The sequence below is a fragment of the Sitophilus oryzae genome, unplaced genomic scaffold, assembly GCF_002938485.1.
Source record: "Sitophilus oryzae breed Bouriz unplaced genomic scaffold, Soryzae_2.0 scaffold_864_pilon_pilon, whole genome shotgun sequence".
In the NCBI taxonomy this organism is placed as follows: Eukaryota; Metazoa; Arthropoda; class Insecta; order Coleoptera; family Curculionidae; genus Sitophilus; species Sitophilus oryzae.
The window spans coordinates 567,651-589,341 of NW_022147488.1; the positions used below are offsets into that span (position 1 = coordinate 567,651).

The window sequence follows — 21,691 nt, forward strand, 5'->3', positions numbered from 1 at the left end:
TGGTGAGTTTCTCCACCGTTCTAGAGATTTGTTGGCCACCCATCGTTCCGTAGCCATTCTCGTGACCGCCTTTGCAACGCCGCAGAAGGGTTCTGGGCCTATGAATGGCATTGATGAGCCTTGCTTGGCCCTTTGATCGGCCTTTTCGTTACCCTCATGCCCTGGCACCCAGGTCAACGTAACAGTGCTACGTTCGCCAGAAGTATTCAGGGCACGCACACAGTCCCACACTAGTCTACAATTGACCTCCGCGGAGCCGAGTGCCTTTAGCGTCGCTTGGCTGCCTGTGAAGATGGCCACAGAACGATTTGTTCTTTGTTGCCTTATTATTTCTTCTACACAATAGTGGATTGCCATTATTTCTGCCTGGAAAATTGTGACATCCTTAGATAGACTTACGTGGAAGGATCTCCCTTGTTTCGGCCCTACTATCCCAGCTACTACGCCTTCTGACGTTTTTGAGCCGCCTGTATACCAGGTTGCCTCAGCTTGAAGGTCATTACCTAAGTCACTGTATTATCTAATATATATCAAAATTTTAATTAGAGTTTTTGTATACCTGCAGTGAGCAAGAAATAAATAAATAAGTAATTCTTAATTAATCATTAAACAATATATTTACAGGAAAGAAGAGTTGAATCCTGATATAAACAATGGAGAAATGTTGGAAAAAATAATATCAATCAAAAAAGAGCCTGTTATAGAGATTTTAGAGTAATTGAAAAACATATACCTAGTTAAGTAATTTATAATTAATTAAACAATAAATTTACAGCGAAACAGGGATTCAACCTGGTATAGACAATGGAGAAAAGCTGAAAAAAAATAATACCAATCAAAAAGAGCCTGGTATAGATATTTTAGAGTTAAATAACCTAAAAGTGAACAACAAGGTAGGTACGCTATAATATGTCTAAATTACCTCCAATTTTGTTATTACATTTTATGTAGATCTAGAAGCGATACTAAAGAAAAATTAGAGGATTTGACACTACCCAATTATTGTTATATATGCAAAGCTAATTTAATGACACCAGGCAGTGCTACATCGCATTATAACTCGAAGAGGCATAAACGTAATATTGTGGTGTGCAGAGATGAGATTGTAAAAAACCTAAAAAGTGAACAACAGGAAGCAGTCGAAGTTAAAAGGTCAGTACCTAGATTAGATTAGATTCTTAGAGTTGGCTTTCGGCCCGATCCACTGCGACCTTCTCAGATCTATTGTGGTCCTCTTCTGATCCTTAGATTACATTCTCCAGTCCTATCCTTTTCACAAAGTTCAGCAACTTGGAGACTGAACCCTCCATGTAGCTCCCTGGCAATGGCCTATCATTGCCTATTACCGGGAACCGCACATTTGCCAGGCTGTCACACCGACATAAAATGTGTTCTGACGTTTCTTCTTCAGATTGGTAGAACCTACATATAGCTTCGTCTGTCAGTCCCATCAGCTTTAGATGCCTATTTAGCTTACAATGCCCTGTTAGTAGACCTACTACAGCTTGACTGTCTTTCTGTCCTTGCTTATCAAGTATACCGTAAATTTTGGTGAATGTTCTACAATGAACCTTTTCGCCTGTCTCTGCCCTGGTGAGTTTCTCCACCGTTCTAGAGATTTGTTGGCCACCCATCGTTCCGTGGTCATTCTCGTGACCGCCTTTGCAACGCCGCAGAAGGGTTCTGGGCCTATGAATGGCATTGATGAGCCTTGCTTGGCCCTTTCATCTGCCTTTTCGTTACCCTCATGCCCTGGCACGCAGGCCAACGTAACAGTGCTACGTTCGCCCAAAGTATTCAGAGCACGCACACAGTCCCACACTAGTCTAGAATTGACCTCCGCGGAGCCGAGTGCCTTTAGCGCCGCTTGGCTACCTGTGAAGATAGCCACAGAACGATTTGTTCTTTGTTGCCTTATTATTTCTTCTACACAATAGTGGATTGCCATTATTTCTGCCTGGAAAATTGTAACATCCTTAGATAGGCTTACGTGGAAGGATCTCCCTTGTTTCGGCCCTACTATCCCAGCTCCTACGCCTTCTGACGTTTTTGAGCCGCCTGTATACCAGGTTGCCTCAGCTTGGAGGTCAGTACCTAAGTCACTGTATTATCTAATTTATATCAAAATTTTAATTAGAATTTTTGTATACCTGCAGTGAGCAAAAAATAAATAAATAATTCATAATTAATCATTAAACAATATATTTACAGGAAAGAAGAGTTGAATCCTGATATAAACAATGGAGAAATGTTAGAAAAAAATAATATCAGTCAAAACGAGCCTGTTATACAGATTTTAGAGTAATTAAAAACATATATTTAAGTAATTTATAATTAATCAAACAATAAATTTACAGGGAAAGGGGGATTCAACCTGGTATAGGCAATGGAAAAATGTTGAAAAAAATTAATACCAATCAAAAAGAGCCTGTTATCGATATTTTAGAGTTAAATAACCTAAAAAGTGAACAAGGTAGGTACACTATAATCAGGATTGCCAGGCGTCCGGGATTTCCGGAAAAATCCCGGATTTAAGTAAATAGTCTCGGATCCTGAAATGTCATTATAATTTTCCGGGAAAGCCCATATGTTATACCGATTTGGTCATTTTAGAAGGGTGGGCTGGATTTTAACGTGTAAGACAAAGAATAATATAAATCACAGGTTGGCAGACAGAGAGACAAAATCAAAAGCGGCATACAGTGTTGCCGGTTTTTACGTTTGTAGGAAAATTTGTGTAGAAAAAAAACTATTTTAAAAACTTTCACGTATACTACTGAAATGAAGATAATATATCTAAGCTAAATATAATCTATTACATCTGTAGTAAAATGGGTAACTAATTGTGAAAAATATAGATTCCAACCCTAGATAGACAAAATCCGGCAATACCTCATAGAAGAAATGTATCAACCCAACATTTATCTCTTTTTAATACATTTGATTTTCCATTAAGCTGCCTACATCACTGTCTTACACATCAAAATCCTGACCACACTTCTAAAATGACCAAATCGGTATAGTTCACGAAGTAGAAAAAATATACACTTATGCTTAGTAAATTATTCTCTTTATTTATGATATTTTGGTAATTATATATTATTATATATACCTTTGTTTATGTTGTTTGTGCATGTGTCAGTAAACAAGATTTGACTATGATTTATTTTAATTTAGTTTTTACATCCTATTCCCGCAAGTGTGGAATAGGAGAGCTAATATGTAAATGTTTGGAGCGCTGCCGTTTTTTTTTGGTTGCTGTTTCTTGTTCTCGCTTACTTACTATCCCGGAATTTTCAAAATTTTCCTGGAACTTAGCTATGTATAACAATCTGGCGACACCAACTATGTATAATATGTCTAAATAACCTACTATTTTTGTTATTACATTTTATGTAGATTTGGAAGTGATAGTAAAGGAAAAAATAGAGAACTTGACACTACCAGATTATTGTTATATATGCAAAGCTAATTTAATGTCGCTATGCAGTGCTACATCTCATTATAACTCGGATAAGCATAACATTAATATTGCGGTGTACAGAAATGAGATTTTAAATAACCTAAAAAGTGAACAACAAGGTAGGTAAGACTGTTCAGCCATTGTTCACTGTTACGCCATCATTATTTGTCAAATATGAGTTTTAGGGTGTGTCTGAAATCAGTTCATATTGTTTAGAAAATTTTAAGTACTGATATAAGGTCCTGTATTATTGATTGAGCGAGTTCCGTTTTTTTTCCAACTGTAAAATATGTTTCTGAGTTAAATTCTTTTTGCCGTCAGGTTTCCCGGACACTTAAAAAATCAGGACGTGTGGAAACCCTAACAATACAAGGTGTCCCAGAAATAAGTGCAAGTATTTTAACTGGTAGTAGATTTACTACCTTTATACAACTATCAGTTGTAGAATAAATAATAAATAACATAAAATCAGCTCCGTAAAGACTGACAAATCCACAAAATTTCAAATCAAATTCAAATGTGTCAAATGAATCGTCAAACAGAACTGTCAAGGATCCCCACCCTAGAGTGCTTTTATGGTGCTTTTTCCGCCCACCATGCATGAATACATGGATAGCATTATACTCCTTCCTTAGTCTTCTTATTCAAAGGGTTAGCAACTTGCGGCCATGCTGACGCAATGCCATCTCTAATAGAACAGCCTCGGAGCAAGATTTATGACGTCACGCTAGTTTGATACTACGGATTAATAAATATGTTGTAGAATACATGGATAACATAATTATTCTTTGTATTAATATATGATATAGTTTACATGAAATATACATAATATACAGTTAATAAAATACATCACTATTAGTAGATATTGAATGTTTTTTTGTTAAATTAGATCGATTTTAAAACTCCAAAATTTAAAATATATTTTACATTTTACCCATTGTCTTATTTACCTATTCAATATTTGTATATTGTAAAACATTTGCTGCATTTGTATGGTTCATAGTTTATTTGCCAAAGTATTTATTACTATAAATAGGTATATATTGTATTTATTAACTGTATATTTTGTATATTTCATGTAAAGTATATCATTTTTAAAACACAAACCAAAAATACAAGGAATAATTTTGTTTTCCATGTATTCTACAACATATTTATTAATCCGTAATATCTAACTAGCGAGCGTGGCGTCATAAATATCGCTCTCAAGCTGTTCTATTAGAGACGGCATTGATCTGATATTTAGAAATGTCAAAAGCTGATGACATTGTACTTTTGACAATTATGACATTTCGTGTTGATTTTTGCAAGAAGGGGAAGAACTGTCACTTGTTTTATTATTTTCCTTTTCTATTTCACGAAAGTAAAAAGAGTGTATGTGAACGAAACTATCTGTTTCGTTCAGGCACTCAATTTAAAGAATATCAGTAACTTTTTTGACAGAGGGATTTTATATTTGCCATATTGGTAAAAAATAACGGTCAAAATTCAAAGTTATTCATTTTATAGACTATAGTAGCTTAAATTTACCTGAAAGAAAATCCAGAAAAGATCCAGTGGTTCTCAAATTTGAGCAAAAAATCATTTTTTTGGAAATTTTCAAAGTAAAATAACTCGATTATTTTTAGTGATGGGAAAAACCGATTAATTTCAATAATCGAGTACTCGAGTTTCAAGCGATTGCAATAACCGAGTGATCGCTCGAGCAAAATATCACCCGTATTTAAAAATACGGTTTTTCACCCGTCGTCGGTTGTTGTAAGTACTTGTTAACGCCAAGCAGTAAGTTGCGTGCGCAGGGCACATATTCTTTCGGTGATGAATGGCAAGTAGTAAGCGGCGAGCGATTCGCTTGATCGCTTGATTTAGTTTATTTCAAAGCATTGTCGATATAGGTCGTAAAATTTTGTCCCTCAGATACGCAACGGATAAATATATATATACACGGCGTCGTATAAATTTGCTACCTGCAATGTATGTAGAAAATTTGCTCGGCTTTTTATCGAGTATGTCATATTAAAATCGGATTTCAATTTAATTCATTCAAGGATCGCTTGCGTTCGTCGCTTGGTACTCGTCACTTGGTACTCGTCACTTGCATCGCTCGTTCATAATCGAGCGATGTCGGTTATTTCAATAATCGAGTACTCGAGCGAATTTTCGCTCGAGTTATCCCATCACTAGTTATTTTGGACTTATTTGAAAAACGGTAAAGAGAAAAAATGTGTCTTTTGATCGGATCTACCACCACCACCCTTTAAAATACTTGCACTTATTTCTGGGACACCCTGTATATGACGAACGATGGCTGAACATTCTATATACTATAATATGTCTAAATAGCTTACTAATTTTTAAAAAATTCCAGTTTATGTAGATCTCGAAACGATAGTAAAGGAAAAAATAGCCAATTTGACACTACCGGATTATTGTCATGTATGCAAAGCTAATTTAATGTCGCCTGACAGAGCTACAACTCATTATAACTCGAAGAGGCATAGACGTAACATTGCCGCTAAAGATGAAATTCTAAAGATCCTGAAAAGTGAACAACAGGAAGCAGTCGAAGATAAAGGGTCAGTACCTAGGTCGCTGTATTATCTAATTTAGATCAAAGTTTTAATTAGTAATTTTGTAATAGAGGAAAATACCGTTCTATTGGTTCTATATCATTCTATATACTAAAGGCTGGCAAAGGTTAGTTTTGGGTCGAGATTTCCGTATGTAAGAAGAGTACAATGCGTTTATAATGTACCGAACAAAGAGAGAATAGTAAAAACGTTGCCAAACGTATGAAATAAACCGAGAATCTGTGCACATTGCTAAGAGACGTGGAAAAAGATACAGCAGATTCGTCGCGGTCGACCAGGGTCGACCCAATCAGTAATTGGAAATTCTAAAGAAAGGTGTAGATCATGCGTTCAGCTTTACGATTTAATTACGTCTCGTGATATTTCATTTGTTTATTTATTAACGAATTGTTGTAATTTTCTCTATAGCTTGTAAATTTTTAAGTGCAACTTAGAAAAACTTGCACTTTTGGTAAAAATAAGTGGAATTAAGTTGGCGTTCGACAGTGGTCGCGCTATTAGAACTCTGAATTTAAAAATCGATATCTCGAAATCCATTAGAAATAATTGTAGTTTTTTTTTCAAAAACTTTCTTAATATTTCTGCTATATTTTCTTTGCAGTCAGTATGTGAATATCTTTATAAATATAAGAGTTAAACGAAGCTTATCGAATTTTTCTCATATAAACGTAAAAGATCCGAACTTCAAAATAAAAAAAAAAGTTTCAATATCTAAAGTGGTTCTTGAATTATCACGTGTTATGTGTTAAAAAGTTATAAAGTTTAAGTTTTCTCGTTAAAAAAAATATGGACCTCCTAACCATCTATATATATAAATCTGACTGTCCTGACTGATACTGACTCATCAACGCCCAGACCAAACCCTTGACCCTAGAAAGCTGAAATTTTGCACAGGGGTTCCTTTTATGATGTTTACGTAAGATAAGAAAGGATTTTTAAAAATTCATCCCCTAAGGGGGTAAAAAGGGGGGTGGAATATTACAATATTTTTTATTTAAAAACGGTCAAGTTTCCGAAAAACGCTGAAACACGTATATTTTATTTTCTTTTTTTACATATTTTCAGATTTTTAAAAATGTATACAGGGTGTTTCGAAAAATCTGGTCATTGATTAATCACGATCCTGCTTAAAGCGCTTGACGTAAAAAGCTGATTTTTGGAAAACGGATTGACTTTAGGGTGTAGAGGTTCGATAAGAAGGGATTTTTCGAAACTCGAATTCTAAGGGGGTGAAACCGCCCCTCAAATATTAGAATATTTTTATTTAAAAAACGGTCAAGTTTCCGAAAAAAACGCTTGAACACGTATATTTTATTTTCTTTTTTTACATATTTTAAGATTTTTTAAAAATGTATACAGGGTGTTTCGAAAAATTGATTAATTGGTCATTGATTAATCACGATCCTGCTTAAAGCGCTTGACGTAAAAAGCTGATTTTTGGAAAACGGATTGACTTTAGAGTGTAGAGGTTCGATAAGAAGGAATTTTTCGAAACTCGAATTCTAAGGGGGTGAAACCACCCCTCAAATATTAGAATATTTTTTATTTAAAAACCGGTGAGTTTTTCGGAAAAACTCTTAAACATGTATATTTTATTTTGTTGTTTTACATATTTTAAGGTTTTTTAAAATTTATACAGGGTGTTTCATAAAATATAACCATTGAGTAATCACGATTCTACTTAAACTGCTTGACGTTTAAAGCTGATTTTTGGCAAACGGATTGACTGTGGGGTGTAGAGGTTCGATAAAGAGGGGGTTTTCGAATTTCAAATTCCAAGCGGGTGAAAACGACCCACAAATATTACAATATTTGTTTTTAAATACGGCGAGCCTTTCGGGAAAACACTTGGACACGCATAATTGATTTTGTTTTTTTTACATATTTTGAAATTTTTTAAAAATCATACAGGGTGTTCCAAAAAGTTGGGTAATTGATTAATCACGATTCTGCTTAAACTGCTTGACGTAAAAGCTTATTTTTGGCAAATGGATTTTTCGAAAGTCAAATTCCAACGAGATGAAACTACCCCTCAAATATTATACCAAGTTATATAATAATATCGCCATATTGTTTTTTCTCATGCTGACATAAATGTAAGAAAATTTTATCTTAGTTTGTATGTTAATGGAAATTCTTGCTTTGCTTGATCATCACCATTACAAATGATTAATCCGACGCGAACGAAGTCGCGGGTACACACTAGTATCCTTATAATTCCATTTTAGATGCTCAGAAGCATATCTAGATAATGATTTTATATAGTTATCTTTTCGAAAAAAAAGTCTTTTAAAAATAAGCGGTTTTCGATCGTGATTTTACTTTACTTGATAGGAAAAGGCGTACCGGAGAAATGTGGCAACGCCGCAACAGCACACCGTCGCTTTCTCTCACTCCGACTTAATAAAATCCCTATGCGATTTACTTCCACACATGTAAATATCGACCCAAAAGTAAGAGCTGCCAGCACGGTATATATTAATAAAAAAAAACTAAAATAATTTTTAATTTTCAGTTATTGTTGCCTTATATGCAAAATCGAAGTAAATTCCAAAGAGTTATATGAAGCTCATGTTCAAACCTGTATCCACAAATTATATTCTTCTGTAGAAACAAATAATAAGAGTCACAAAACTATTGTTAGTATTAAAAATAATGAATGTAATATAGGTAAAGGTAACAACTTCATGTTATTTTTATAAACGTAAAAAATATAATAATTTCGATGTCTAGGTAAAAATGAAACTGCTGCTTGTTATAATACCAATGAAAGAGAGCTTGTTATAGATGATTTAGAGTGAGTGAAAGATAAATAAGTAATTCATAATTAATAATTAAACAATATATTTACAGGAAACAGGAGATTAATCCTGTTATAAACAATGAAGAAATGTGTGAAAAAATTAATACCAATCAAAAAGAGCCTTCTATAGACGATATTTTCGCGTAAGTAAAAAATATACATTTAAGTAATTTATAATTATTAATTAAACATTTAATTTACAGGGAAGCGTGGATTAAACCAGTTACAAAAAATGGAGAAATATTGGAAAAATTTTACTCCAATCAAAAAGAACCTGTTATAGAGATTTTAGAGTAATTGAAAAAGATATATTTAAGTAATTTATATAATTAATTAAACAATAAAATTACAGGCAAGTGGGGATTAAACCTGGTATAGACAATGTAGAAATGTTGAAAAAAAATAACACCAATTATCAAACAGAGCCAGCTCAATTATATTCTTCTGTAGTAAAAAATAATAATGGCCATGAAATTATAGTTAATATTAATAGCAATGATTCTGATATAAGTAAAGGTGAGAACATCATGTTATTTTCATAAACATAAATAATATAATAATTTCAATGTCTAGGTGAAAATGAAACCACCGATTATTATAATACCAATGGAAAAGAGCCTGTTATAGATGATTTAGAGTGAGTGAAAAATAAATAAATAAATAAACATAATTAATAATTAAACAATATATTTACAGGACACAGGAGATTAATCCTGTTATAAACACTGAAGAAATGTGGGAAAAAAATAATACCAATCAAAAAGAGCCTGTTATCGATATTTTAGAGTTAAACAACCTAAAAAGTGAACAACAAGGTAGGTACCACAGATTATACAGATTATAATCTTTGTTTTTTCTTTATTGTTTTTCGTGGTTCCAATTTTCGGAATCGGGCACTAGTTAGGTGACTAGTTTGCGCACATAGCACGCCCACTTATGGCCTCTAAAAATTGTGCACAGCGCCTGACCGGCACAGTTATTAGAGAGATATCGGAAAACCGAATAGCGTCATCCAGTATTTACGCGTACCTTATCATGGTTACGATATGCGCGAGTCAACGCAACACCCGCTAATAACGTTACCGCCTGACGTAATTTGCGGATCAATTACACCAAGCGCTCTTCTAAATAACCTCTGATAACGTTTAAAAATTGCTTAAATGGGCATGTGCGGGTATTTGACAACCGGAGCCGGCCGGCGATATCTTTTATTTTAGGTTATGTTTGAATTGTTTTGAATTATTGCTTTAGTTTTATTAGGTAATTTGATATTTAAGTAGCTGGGATTAGTTTTAGTTAAATAAATATAGGCCAAAATATGGATTCCACCTCTTCCAATACTAAAGAACCTATAAAGAGTCATAGGTTTACAGCAGATGACGACTTAGCCCTTCTAAGAGAATTTGTTGTTTGTTGCTTGTTGCCCTAAACCCACTGGCAGACGTTGAACAATAAAGCACTGGAAATAAGCACTTTAGTTTTAAAATACCTAGTAAACAAAACAATTTGAAAGTTTTAAATTCAAAGTTAGGTTAAGTATAAATAGCGGACGCGACGCAGAATTCTTTCCGATCCGATAACTATAAATGAAGAGAGTTAATACCACCTCACGTAAAGGAAATAACACCTGGCCTTATTAACGTCCATGCATGCTATTCGGTTTAGCGATATCTCTCTATTACGCTGTTTATTGTTATTTTACGCGAGTTTATTTTTGCGCACAGGAAATTTGACTCGTTTGCACATCGTCATAAAAAACAATTTTCGTACCACGAATTAGGGACAAGATTTTTATCTGTATATTTATGGGATACCTAATCTCTGTAGGTACGCTATAATTAGGGTTGCCAGGCGTCAGGGCTTTTCATGAAAATCTCCGATTTAAGTAAGTAGTCCCAGATCCTATAATTTCATTATATTTTCCTAGAAAGCGCCAATCAAAATTTTAAATCCATATGTTCAAAAAGTAAAAATATAGTTCAAAAAGTAAAAAAATACACTTGTAACGACCTCCCGAGCTGTCACAGGTTCCCAAATACGGTTAACAAGCCGACAACGCCGCCCGAGCAGGCAGTCTGCGAAGGTCTTTACGTGACATTGAACGCCCGGTTATTTTTAATCGTTTTATTGTTGTTTTCTAAGAATTTTCGTCATTAAAGTAGTTGTAACTTTCACGTGAATGTGGATTATTTAACCAGCAACCCAAAATCCCCAACCGGAATCTTACACATTCTTATATCCACCATCACATTTTTCGATATAGCTTCATTCGTTTTTACATACATACATACTGCCATTACTCGCTGACGAGTATGTGACACGCATCAGAAGATGGTTACGCAAGGCATTTTCTTTTATGAGCTTTTCTGTGACTGAAAAGCCCGATACGTGATGTTATCTCTCTACCGCCCTCCGGACATTTAAAAATCTCATTGCTTTGTTGCCTCTTTACTTTTTGGGTGTCGCTGTTAACTGAGTTTACAATTCTTCTTCACTGCTTTCTGTTGTGCCTGCTTCTTCCCACTCATTCTGCATGTTTATCCCCTTTATGTTTTCGTGGAGAATATCCTTGTATCTTTTGAGTTGTCCACCCGGCCTCCTCTTACCGTCTACAAACTCACCGTAAAGCAGAGATTTTTTCAGAGAGGCGGTTTTCTTGCATTCTGTATGGTGTACAGTAGGTGACCAGCCCATCCTAAGCGACATTTTGTAATCACGACTTCAATGCTCTTGCACCTTTCTTTTTCAAGGACCGATACGTTTGAAACATGGTGGAACCATTTGATTCTTAAGAGTGTCTCTGTTGCAACTTGTTTAATGCATTCATTATGTCGGCACATCATACGGCACCCAGGTTTCGCTTCCATATTGTAGCGTTTTTTAAACAACTACCACTGCGAACGGCAGCTTTTCATCGGAGAGCAGTCGTGGGTAAGGTATTTCACTGGAAAGAAAACTAATTAATAACAATAAACAAAAAATAGATATTGGGCGCCAGGCATGTACAGAGAAAGAAAACACAGTTGTATATTACTTACAACTAATGACTATATTTATTCATGATGAATTCTGATTGTAAATAGCATTGTACAATTTTAATAATTATTATAGTGGTTATTTGTTGAGTAAAATTATGTATGTAAATAATATTAAATATGTTCTATGAAAAGACTATGAAAAATACAATGCGTGTAACGTTATAGAAAATATAAGAAAAGTAGCATTACTTTATTTAAATTGTTAAATTTTATGCGGTGTTAAATCTGATGTGTTGCAACCTGTAGATTCTAGAATCTATGTCTCGTTATTCATCTGTTAATATAGCAATAATAATATCTATAGAAAGTAATACTATTACAAGGCGTAATATAATGAAACCTAAAATCTAAATCACATTGTAACTACTGAATCGACATAAATGTTCTTAATAATCTAACCACTAAATATAGTCTGTACGATATTATTTAAAATGTACGTTACTGTTTAAGACTGAAAATATTTTAGATGTTAAATGTAAAACTAGAACTTAAATATACACTTAGCTGTTCTTTTATGTAACCTTGCTTCAAACAGTAGCAGCGTGAGGTGGTCTAGCATCTCTGTACTGTCTGTCGGCGATCCTGTTGGTCAAAACAACAAAAGGGGCCAGATTGAGGACACCATGAATCCTTACAGCCGTAGCTACTGACTATGCTTAGAAATGGGAGTGAAGCAGCATGGGACTCAAGCTACATCCACGCTGTGGCACTTAGATGTAAGAAAAAATCGTTCTTACTGGGGACACTCGTCCACAGGACATCCGTACATAAGATAATGTCTGTACATAAGGCACTACCCGTACCTTGGACACAGTCCGTACCTTGGACACAGTCCGTACCTTGGAAATAGTCCGTACCTTGGACCCTAAAAATATGAAACTCTTGTTTAAAACCAAACAAGGTCTAATAAACAAAATAAACCTACCTCGAAATACTTCCGAGGGCTCAATAAATAATAAACAACATGTCCTTTCTTCCATGTGACATTCTGGAGGACAAAAGAAAAGGGACGCCAACGTGCCAACAAAACACAAATACAAGTTGGGACATCCGTAACTCTACCCTAAAAATATTCAATAATAATATCGAATCTATAAGGATAATATTTCATCTTTACCTGTTGCTTTGAAATAGCAGCTGATTATACAGCAAGATTTAAATAATCACCATTTCTAAAAGCTGGGATACAACAGAGCGTCAAAACAAAGTGAGGTTAAGCACGGAGAGAGTTGACAGAAGCGATGTTGACAGCGCCTCCTGAGGATAGTAACAGGGTTGTATCGAACGATAACAGGGTTTGCGACTAGGGAACGTAAAAATTACGCGTCAAATAAACTATCCGGCCTGAACAAGAGGGAATCCGGTGATGATAGGCCAGACATCATATATTATATATAAAAAAGACATGTAACGAACTAAAAACGTTACAATATGGTGGGGATTATCACAGGCCGACATGATTTTTGTAACACGAGTCAGTTGCAGAATTTCTTCATAAAAATATGCTTCTAATAACAGAAAAAATACTCCTGAAGCTCCTACACGTACCACTTTTCAGTTGCCTAATTACGCCTCTTTTTTGCAGGTAGTCAATTTTATAGATGTCAGGTATTAAGTCTAGGTAGATTCGTTTACATACAGGTAAATTTTATGATGGGATGATTGAAAGGGACGCATTTTGTGCACTATAATATATTGTAAAAAACATAAGAGAGTTCAGTTTTCAGTTGATTTTCGACGTGAGTTGTTCTATGCGTGTAGATAAATAGTACGAAAATGTCAAGTCAAACGCGCCGCAGTTGTAAAGTGTCTCCTGGTCGATTTTGTTACATTTGTGGAGAATTTATGGTGCAATCACAAAGCCAGACCATTTTCTGAAAATGTGAAGAAAGCCTACTTCAAGTATTTTGGAGTTTTGGTTGGAGATCAAGACAAGCAGTGGGCTCCTCATGTGTGCTGCGTTACTTGTAGCGTGTCGCTTGTGCAGTGGATGAAAGGGGAAGAGGAAAAAATGCCATTTGCGGTTCCAATGGTATATGGCGAGAACCAACTAACCATTTTGACGATTGCTATTTTTGCCTGACGAAAACTGAAGGTTTTTCCAAAAAACAAAAGCACAAGATCGAGTATCCCAATTTGCCGTCTGCCATACGACCTGTTCTTCATGGTGCAGATCTCCCAGTGCCGATCGCGCCCTTAGACTGGCAAGGTATTGTTTTGGAAGATAAGGAAGATATTGAATCAAACAGCTCTGGAGACCAGTGTACTGATCCTACCTTTACCCCAGAGGGCGGTTCCGACAAGCCACATTTGATTGTTCAAAGCGAGTTGAATGACTTAGTGCGTGACTTGGGGTTATCAAAGCAGCAGTCAGAACTTCTTGGATCCCGGCTTAGGAATGGAATCTGTTAGCCAATGAAACAAAATCACCACTTTTAGAAAAAGAAATGCTCCGTTCTCTGCATTCTACAGTATGGAGGATTCGTTGTGTGCATGTACTGATATCGATGGCTTAATGCAGGAACTTTCTATAGAACATTCTCCTGTGAGTGGCGCTTATTCATAGATTCGTCGAAATATAGCCTAAAAGCTGTGTTATTGCATAACGGAAATTTAAAACCCTCTATACCAGTTGCCCATTCAGTGACAATGAAGGAAACTTATGAAAATATGCGCATGCTTTTAGATAGAATCAACTACAACAGGTATAAATGGCAGATATGTGGGGACTTGAAAGTTATAGGAATTTTAGTGGGACTTCAGGGAGGATTTACAAAATATTGCTGTTTTCTTTGTTTGTGGGACAGTCGTGCAGTAAATCATCATTATGTACAGAAAATTTGGCCAGAAAGAAGTGAGTCAAGTATATCCCTCTTGTAGACCCCAAAGACGTCCTCCTGCCTCCTCTTCATATCAAACTTGGCCTCATGAAAAACTTCGTGAAAGCTATGAATAAAGAAGGTGATGGATTTAAATACCTAAGGCAAGTCTTTCCCCAGTTGAGTGATGCCAAATTGAAAGAGGGTATTTTATTGGACCACAAATCAGGAAATTGTTGGACGACACAAATTTCACAGACACGCTTACCAGGCAGGAACTCAGAGCATGGACCTCATTTGTTAGTGTAGTGAGGGGATTTTGGGGAAACAATAAGGATGCGAACTACGAACAATTGGTTAATGAGCTTTTAGATGCTTATAAATCGCTTGGTGCCCGAATGTCTTTAAAAATTCACTTTCTCCATTCTCATTTGTCATTTTCCCTGAAAATATGGGTGCTGTCAGTGATGAGCAAGGTGAGAGATTCCATCAAGACATAAGGACAATGGAAATTCGTTATCAAGGACGATGGGATCCAGCCATGATGGGTGATTACTGTTGGTTTTGAAGAGAGAAGACGCGGTCCCTCATAAAAGGAAAAAGTAAAAGTTTTTGTTTATGTTTTGATCTCGTTTCGATTGTTTTTGTACTTTTAGGTATAAGTAATGTTTGAGGAGTGTAAACTATAAAATATAATCGGTATATAGGCTTAAGAAGTTCTTAAATCATGTTTTGAATAGCTATCTTAATATATTGAATATTGTAATATTGAATGATGTTTTATTAATGTAACAAAAAAACCTTACGTGTTACGACTTTTTTTTTGCCACTTTCGTGATTAGATAGGTTCATTCTACCACAATATCCTATTGAGCTTTGTGTTACATCGAAAAATTTTTTTTTTGTCGGCCTGTGTTATTATTGCTCGGTACACTGCAAGTTTCGTTTTTGTGCTCTAGTCATGATTGTAGAAAACTCTGTCTTTTAATTTCCAGAATGCTCTTGAGACCCTGCTAATCCTGTGCTGAATTGTAGAGTCGATATTGGCCTTTTCCGAAATCAAACTGCCGAGGCAATTGAATTCCGCTATAGGCTTGGTGTATTCTCCGCCGGTGCTGCCACCATCGGAGAATATCGTAAACAACTCGTACTTACAAATACACGAGTTTAAATAGCGAGAATACGAAAAATGTATTATTTAATTATTCTAAAAGTGCTAGGAAGTATAATTTGTGAAAATTCTAAAAATGAAAATAAAAAAGTAAATATTTTGATATCTTCAGAAGGTCTAACTTGTATTATAATTTATTATTCCAGTTAAAAAAACTTTTTAGATGAACTACCGTAACGAGCATAGTTTTAATCACCGGTTTGGCTAGGTTAGGTTAGGTTAAATTTTATGACCCATAATTGGGTCTTTTAAAAAGCGGCTCACCCCTATAACTTTTTAATTTTTTTTAGTTAAAAAAACGAGATTTGGTATGTTAGTGTATGACATAAATTAGGATTGATTGACGCATTCAATTTTTTTGGGTCACTTCCGGTTTCACCGGAAATGACTACAACTTTTGATTTTTAAATGACACCCCGGAATTTTTTTTACTTGATTCGATAGAAAATTTCACTCTGAATAGAATGACTTTTGATATTTTCGCATGTGGTTTATTTGAAATTATAACTTGCGGTTCGTAACGAAAATTTGACTCGAAATACCAAGTGTGTGGTATCAAATTATTCGTAAAAAATGCTTTTTCCAAATATGCTAATGAGCCACCTTCGTTCCATTTGAAAAAATTGAGAAATTATTAAAAATACGATTTGGGCATTTTCTATCTGGCCAGGATAAGACACTAAAAACATTAGACGATCAAATATATTTTTCCAAGGCTCCTTGATGAAGAATTAGTATCTTTAACATAGCCATGGCACTCTGGATTGAATTTTAAAATACAATTTTTTATTAAGCGAGAATGTCAAAAGTTGACACATGATATGTCATACTATTCAGAATGTCATTTTCTATGGAATAAACATAGATAAAAGACTTATACTATTAAATAGATAGGCAACTTATAATACATTTCAATTTTATTATACAAGGGCGCCTCTGGTAGATGGAGGAAGAAACACTAATGGAAGAGAGGGGTGCGGGGAAGGGGGGTTGTTTTAGTTAATTTAAAATAAATTTAGACATACATGTAAGAACACTTTGTGTGCTTTTAATTAGGTCGATCATATTATAAACGATAAATCAACTGAATTAAAAGCATACAAAGTGTTCTTATATGTCGGATATTAATTAAAAAATATATTAAAAATACTAGAAATAGCATATATTAAGTTGTTACAGTTATAATTTAATCTTTGGCGGTTTTCAGCAAATAGCAGGCAGTTTTACATAATTTTCCTCCCTTTGAAGTGAATTGGAAACGGCTAGGTATATAATTTTGGTGTAGGCAAGATTCCCAGTTTGTTTCTGTTTGGGACCTGAAATAATAAAAACAAATTAAATCAGATGTAATCATCTGCTGATCATGCTAATATAAAACGCGCGTCCTTAATTCCTTACATGCACCGTAAAAAAATTTAAATAACTGCTCTGCAAGTAGCATTTATTAGCAGTACTAATTTAAAAAATCTATAACTGTAAGTAGATATGTTTAATTTACTTACCATTGTATCCTTCGGAAACCAGGAGTACAACAATTAAACTCCATGATAAAAAATAATTAAAAGTTATTACAAAACACAAATTGTCCCACCATTTTTAAAAAACATTGTCTAAAACAGAATACTGGCAAAAAATCTGAAGGAATTTAATTTTACAATAATTCGACAAATCAAAACGAAATCAAACCGTAAAATCACAACAAAAGCGTCTCTGAGTGACAGTTAAAAATCAAATTTTATTATTGTCAGATATTGACATTTGCATTGTTAATATTGACAGTTTTAATATTTTGCGCCTCTGCATCTTGGAGGAAAAACTATTTTTAATGAACTGTCATTTCCATTTAAGTTTCCCAGCCATGGGAATAAAGTAAAAGAATACCGAGGGTGCCATTTAAAAATCAAAAGTTGTAGTCATTTCCGGTGAAACAGGACGTAACCAAAAACAATTGAATACACTAATCAATCCTAATTTATGTCATATACTAAATACCAAATCTCGTTTTTTTATCTGAAAAAATAAAAAAGTTATAGGGGGTGAGCCATTTTTCAGACGCACCCGGTATATTCCAATAGTTCTTCTCCGATTTTTATAGCATTGTTGTGATCCAAGTGCATATGATTTTAGTTTTATCAATGTTCAGCTTAAGGCCCAAAGCCTCGTATACCCAGGTATAATATGTGTTCAACATTGCAATTACAAGAAATGTTGAAATGTTATGTTGTTTGTGCGTGTGTCAATAAACAAGATTTGACTATGATTTATTTTAATTTAGTTTTTATACCCTATTCCCGCAAGTGTGGAATAGGGAAGAGGTGCTGAGATGTAATTGTTTCGAGCGCTGCCGGTTTTTTTTTGGTCGCTGTTTCTTGTCCTCGCTTACTATCCCGGAATTTTTAAAATTTTCCAGGAACTTAGCTATAACAATCTGGCAACCCTAAATATAACATGTCTAAATAACCTACTATTTTTGTTATTACATTATTTTATGTAGATTTAGAAGCGATAGTAAAGAAAAAAATAGAGAATTTGACACTACCGCATTATTGTCATATATGCGAAACCAAGTTAATGACGCCAGACCGAGCTACATCTCATTATGAATCAAGAAGGCATGAACTCCATATTGCGGCACACAGAAATAAGATTTTCTATAACCTAAAAAGTGAACAACAGGAAGCAGTGGAAGGTAAAAGGTCAGTACCTAGGTCGCTGTATTATCTAATTTATATCAAACGTTTAATTAAGTATAGAGAAAAAATTGTTCATTAAAAAGAAGACGAAAATAATTTTAAATTTTCAGTTATTGCTGCCTTGTATGCGACATAGAATTAAATTCCAAAGAGTTATACGAAACTCATATTGAAAGCTGTCTCCACGAATCATATGCTTCTCTAGTAAAAAGTAATAATGGTCATGGATCTATTGTTAATATTAATAGCAATGATTGTAATATAAGTAAAGGTAACAATATCATGGTTTTTTTATAAACATAATTAATATAATAATTTCAATGTCTAGGTGAAAATGTAACCGCTGCTTGTTACAATACCAATGAAAACGAGCCTGTTATAGATGATTTAGAGTGAGTGAAAAATAAATAAATAAGTAATTCATAATTAAAAATTAAACAATATATTTACAGGAAACAGGAGATTAATCCTGGTATCAACAATGGAGAAATTTTGGAAAAAAATACCACTAATCAAAAAGAGTCTGTTAAAGATATTTTAGAGTAAGTAAAAAATATATATTTAAGTAATTTATAATTAATTAAACAATCAATTTACAGGGAAGTGAAAAATAAATCTGATATAAACAATGGGGAAATGTTGGTAAACAATAATACCAATTATCACAAAGAGCCAAGTCAAAAATTATATTCTCCTCTAGTAAAAAATAATAATGGTCATGAAATTATAGATTATAATAATAGCAATGATTGTAATATAGGTAAAGGTGAGAACTTCTCATGTTATTTTTCTAAACATAAATAATATAATACTTTTGGCGTTTAGGTGAAAATAAAACTGCTTCCTGTTACAATACCGATCAAAAAGAGCCCGTTATAGATGATTTAGAGTAAGTCAAATAGTTTACAAAGAGATCCAAAATGATTGAAACAGCTGTGTCTATTCTGATTTTGCTCATTTGGGTTTGCAATAAATTTATGAAATTTGGATATTTATTTACGACATCAACTTTTGACGTTTCTTATGTCAAAACTAACTGTCGCAGTCTTTGAATAAGAAGACTAAGGAAGGAGCATAATGCTATCCATGTAACATGCATGGTAGGCGGAAAAAGGACTCTGAGGTGGGGATCCTTGACAGTTCTGTTTGACGATTCATTTGACACATTTGAATTTGATTTGAAATTTTGTGGATTTGCCAGTCTTTACGGAGCTTATTTTATGTTATTTATTATTTATTCTACTACTGATAGTTGTATAAAGGTAGTAAATCTAGATGGAAACTGTGGCAGAACTTAAATTAACAGTGACACTATCGCGATTTATCGAAAAAGACTCTAAAATAGTTGGTTGTGTAGCGTGCGGTAGATATCGGCAAAAATCGAGTGAAGTAATGGAACAACTTTTCGCTAGTAAGTGACTATATAATATACATATAGTAAACCGATCATTTATGAAATTCACTTAAATTAACTAATTATATATTTTTTCTTGCATTTTTGCTTTTATTTACTACTTGTCAAAGATTAGATGTCAAAGAATTTAGATACGTCAATTTGACTTACCTGCTTCAGTAGCGTATCGGATGTTTATGGTTATAAATAATTATTATAACTTACCTATTTTTATTAGAATTTTATATTTTTATAACAATTTTAATAACTACCTACCCTAACAACATTTATTCACAACGTAAAATAATAAAAAATATTGAGTCTACTCCACGTCTACCCTACATCATAGTTTTACATTTTTTAAATAAAATTAGAACGGCACTGATACACCGGAATTTAAGTCGGCCATATTTGAGGCCCATCGCGGTGTACCTAAGAATTTTTGATATGCTCCTTCCTTAGTCTTCTTATTCAAAGGTCGCAGTAGCCCAGTCTATCGACATACCAAATTTCATTTAAATCGGACTATTTTTTCGCCATTGATAATGGGGTTTCATAATGCAGGAAACGTCGTCAAAATATCATGAAAAGATGCCTTTAGACATCAAAGTCAAAACTTGTACTTTTACAGGAGGAAAAAGAAAAGCCAAAAAAATTACGTCAATGAATTGACATAATTTGCTAAATTTGTCGATAATTCGTTTTTGAGTTGGTACATATTGCTAATCTTAAAATTCCCTAACATTGTATTGCCAACTGTTTCAATCATTCTGGATCGCTCATCGGTCCTCTCAGTATCAATAATTAAAAAATGTTTACAGGAAAAATGAAATGGAAATTGTTGTAAACAACGAAGAAATGTTGAACCCAAAAATTAAGCAGATAATAGACAGATTCATTGAAATCTCCCATATAGAAAATTCGATAATAAACGAGCATAAAAATGAAATAATGACACTATTAAAACAGAAATTTATAGATTGTGAAAAGACCGAGTGTTACAAAGTACAAGCCGAGGTTTTTTTACTTCTGAAACAGATAATCGACAAAATATATTGCGCTGATTCTCCACCTTTAATGGAAACTTTAAAAGTGCTAGAGTCAGTGCACAAAAACTTGCACAACCCTGTCCAAATCCGTGAAGAACAATGTACCCAGTTAAAACATGAGAAAATTTCTGAGGTTAAAGTCTTTAAACAGAGTTTGAAAGGTAGGTCTGGGTATTTCAAAGTAACTGTCGTGGCAATTGTCACGATAGGTTTTATATGGTGGTTAATAAAGAGTTCAAGCAGGACATAAGATTTATACGTATCTCTCGACAAGTAACGCAGAAACTTACGTTAGTGTACGTCCATAGTGTATTTTTTATTATTTTAATTGCTTATATATTTCGGTTAGGTGGGTTTATACCGGGGTAAATCAAAACTTAGTTTTTTGCAATAAATTCAAAATACCCTGTGCAAAAAATGGGACGGGCATTTTGGATTAAAAAAAACACTTTCCTGCAATTTTAGATGTATACTTAACATTTCATTTTTTGAATTATCCTATTATATCTATTCTTTTATGAGCAGCACGTTTTTAAATAAAGTACTGATATTTTTACAATTTTGAATTTGTTATATCGAAGATGGCACACCGTTAAGCCGGAGTCTCATGCATCCGAAATCCGATGGTACGACATCCGAAATTTGAAGTTATCGTGTGAAATAAAAAAAGC

General features: G+C 34.0%; 1 protein-coding gene across 1 annotated transcript; it reads left to right on the forward strand.

Annotated features, from left to right (window-relative positions):
* Positions 1-888: 888 nt before the first annotated feature.
* LOC115890432 (probable serine/threonine-protein kinase DDB_G0283337) lies at positions 889-21,691 on the forward strand. The gene is made up of 20 exons (XM_030910658.1): positions 889-893; positions 952-1,152; positions 2,212-2,301; positions 2,358-2,473; positions 3,400-3,582; positions 5,832-6,039; positions 8,570-8,730; positions 8,788-8,851; positions 8,908-9,000; positions 9,061-9,150; positions 9,210-9,373; positions 9,431-9,494; positions 9,554-9,672; positions 18,380-18,581; positions 18,689-18,849; positions 18,907-18,970; positions 19,031-19,120; positions 19,178-19,344; positions 19,404-19,467; positions 20,793-21,691. The coding sequence occupies exons 2-20, from the start codon at positions 1,028-1,030 to the stop codon at positions 21,268-21,270; spliced, it is 2,703 nt and encodes a 900-aa protein (XP_030766518.1). The 5' UTR covers positions 889-893; positions 952-1,027; the 3' UTR covers positions 21,271-21,691.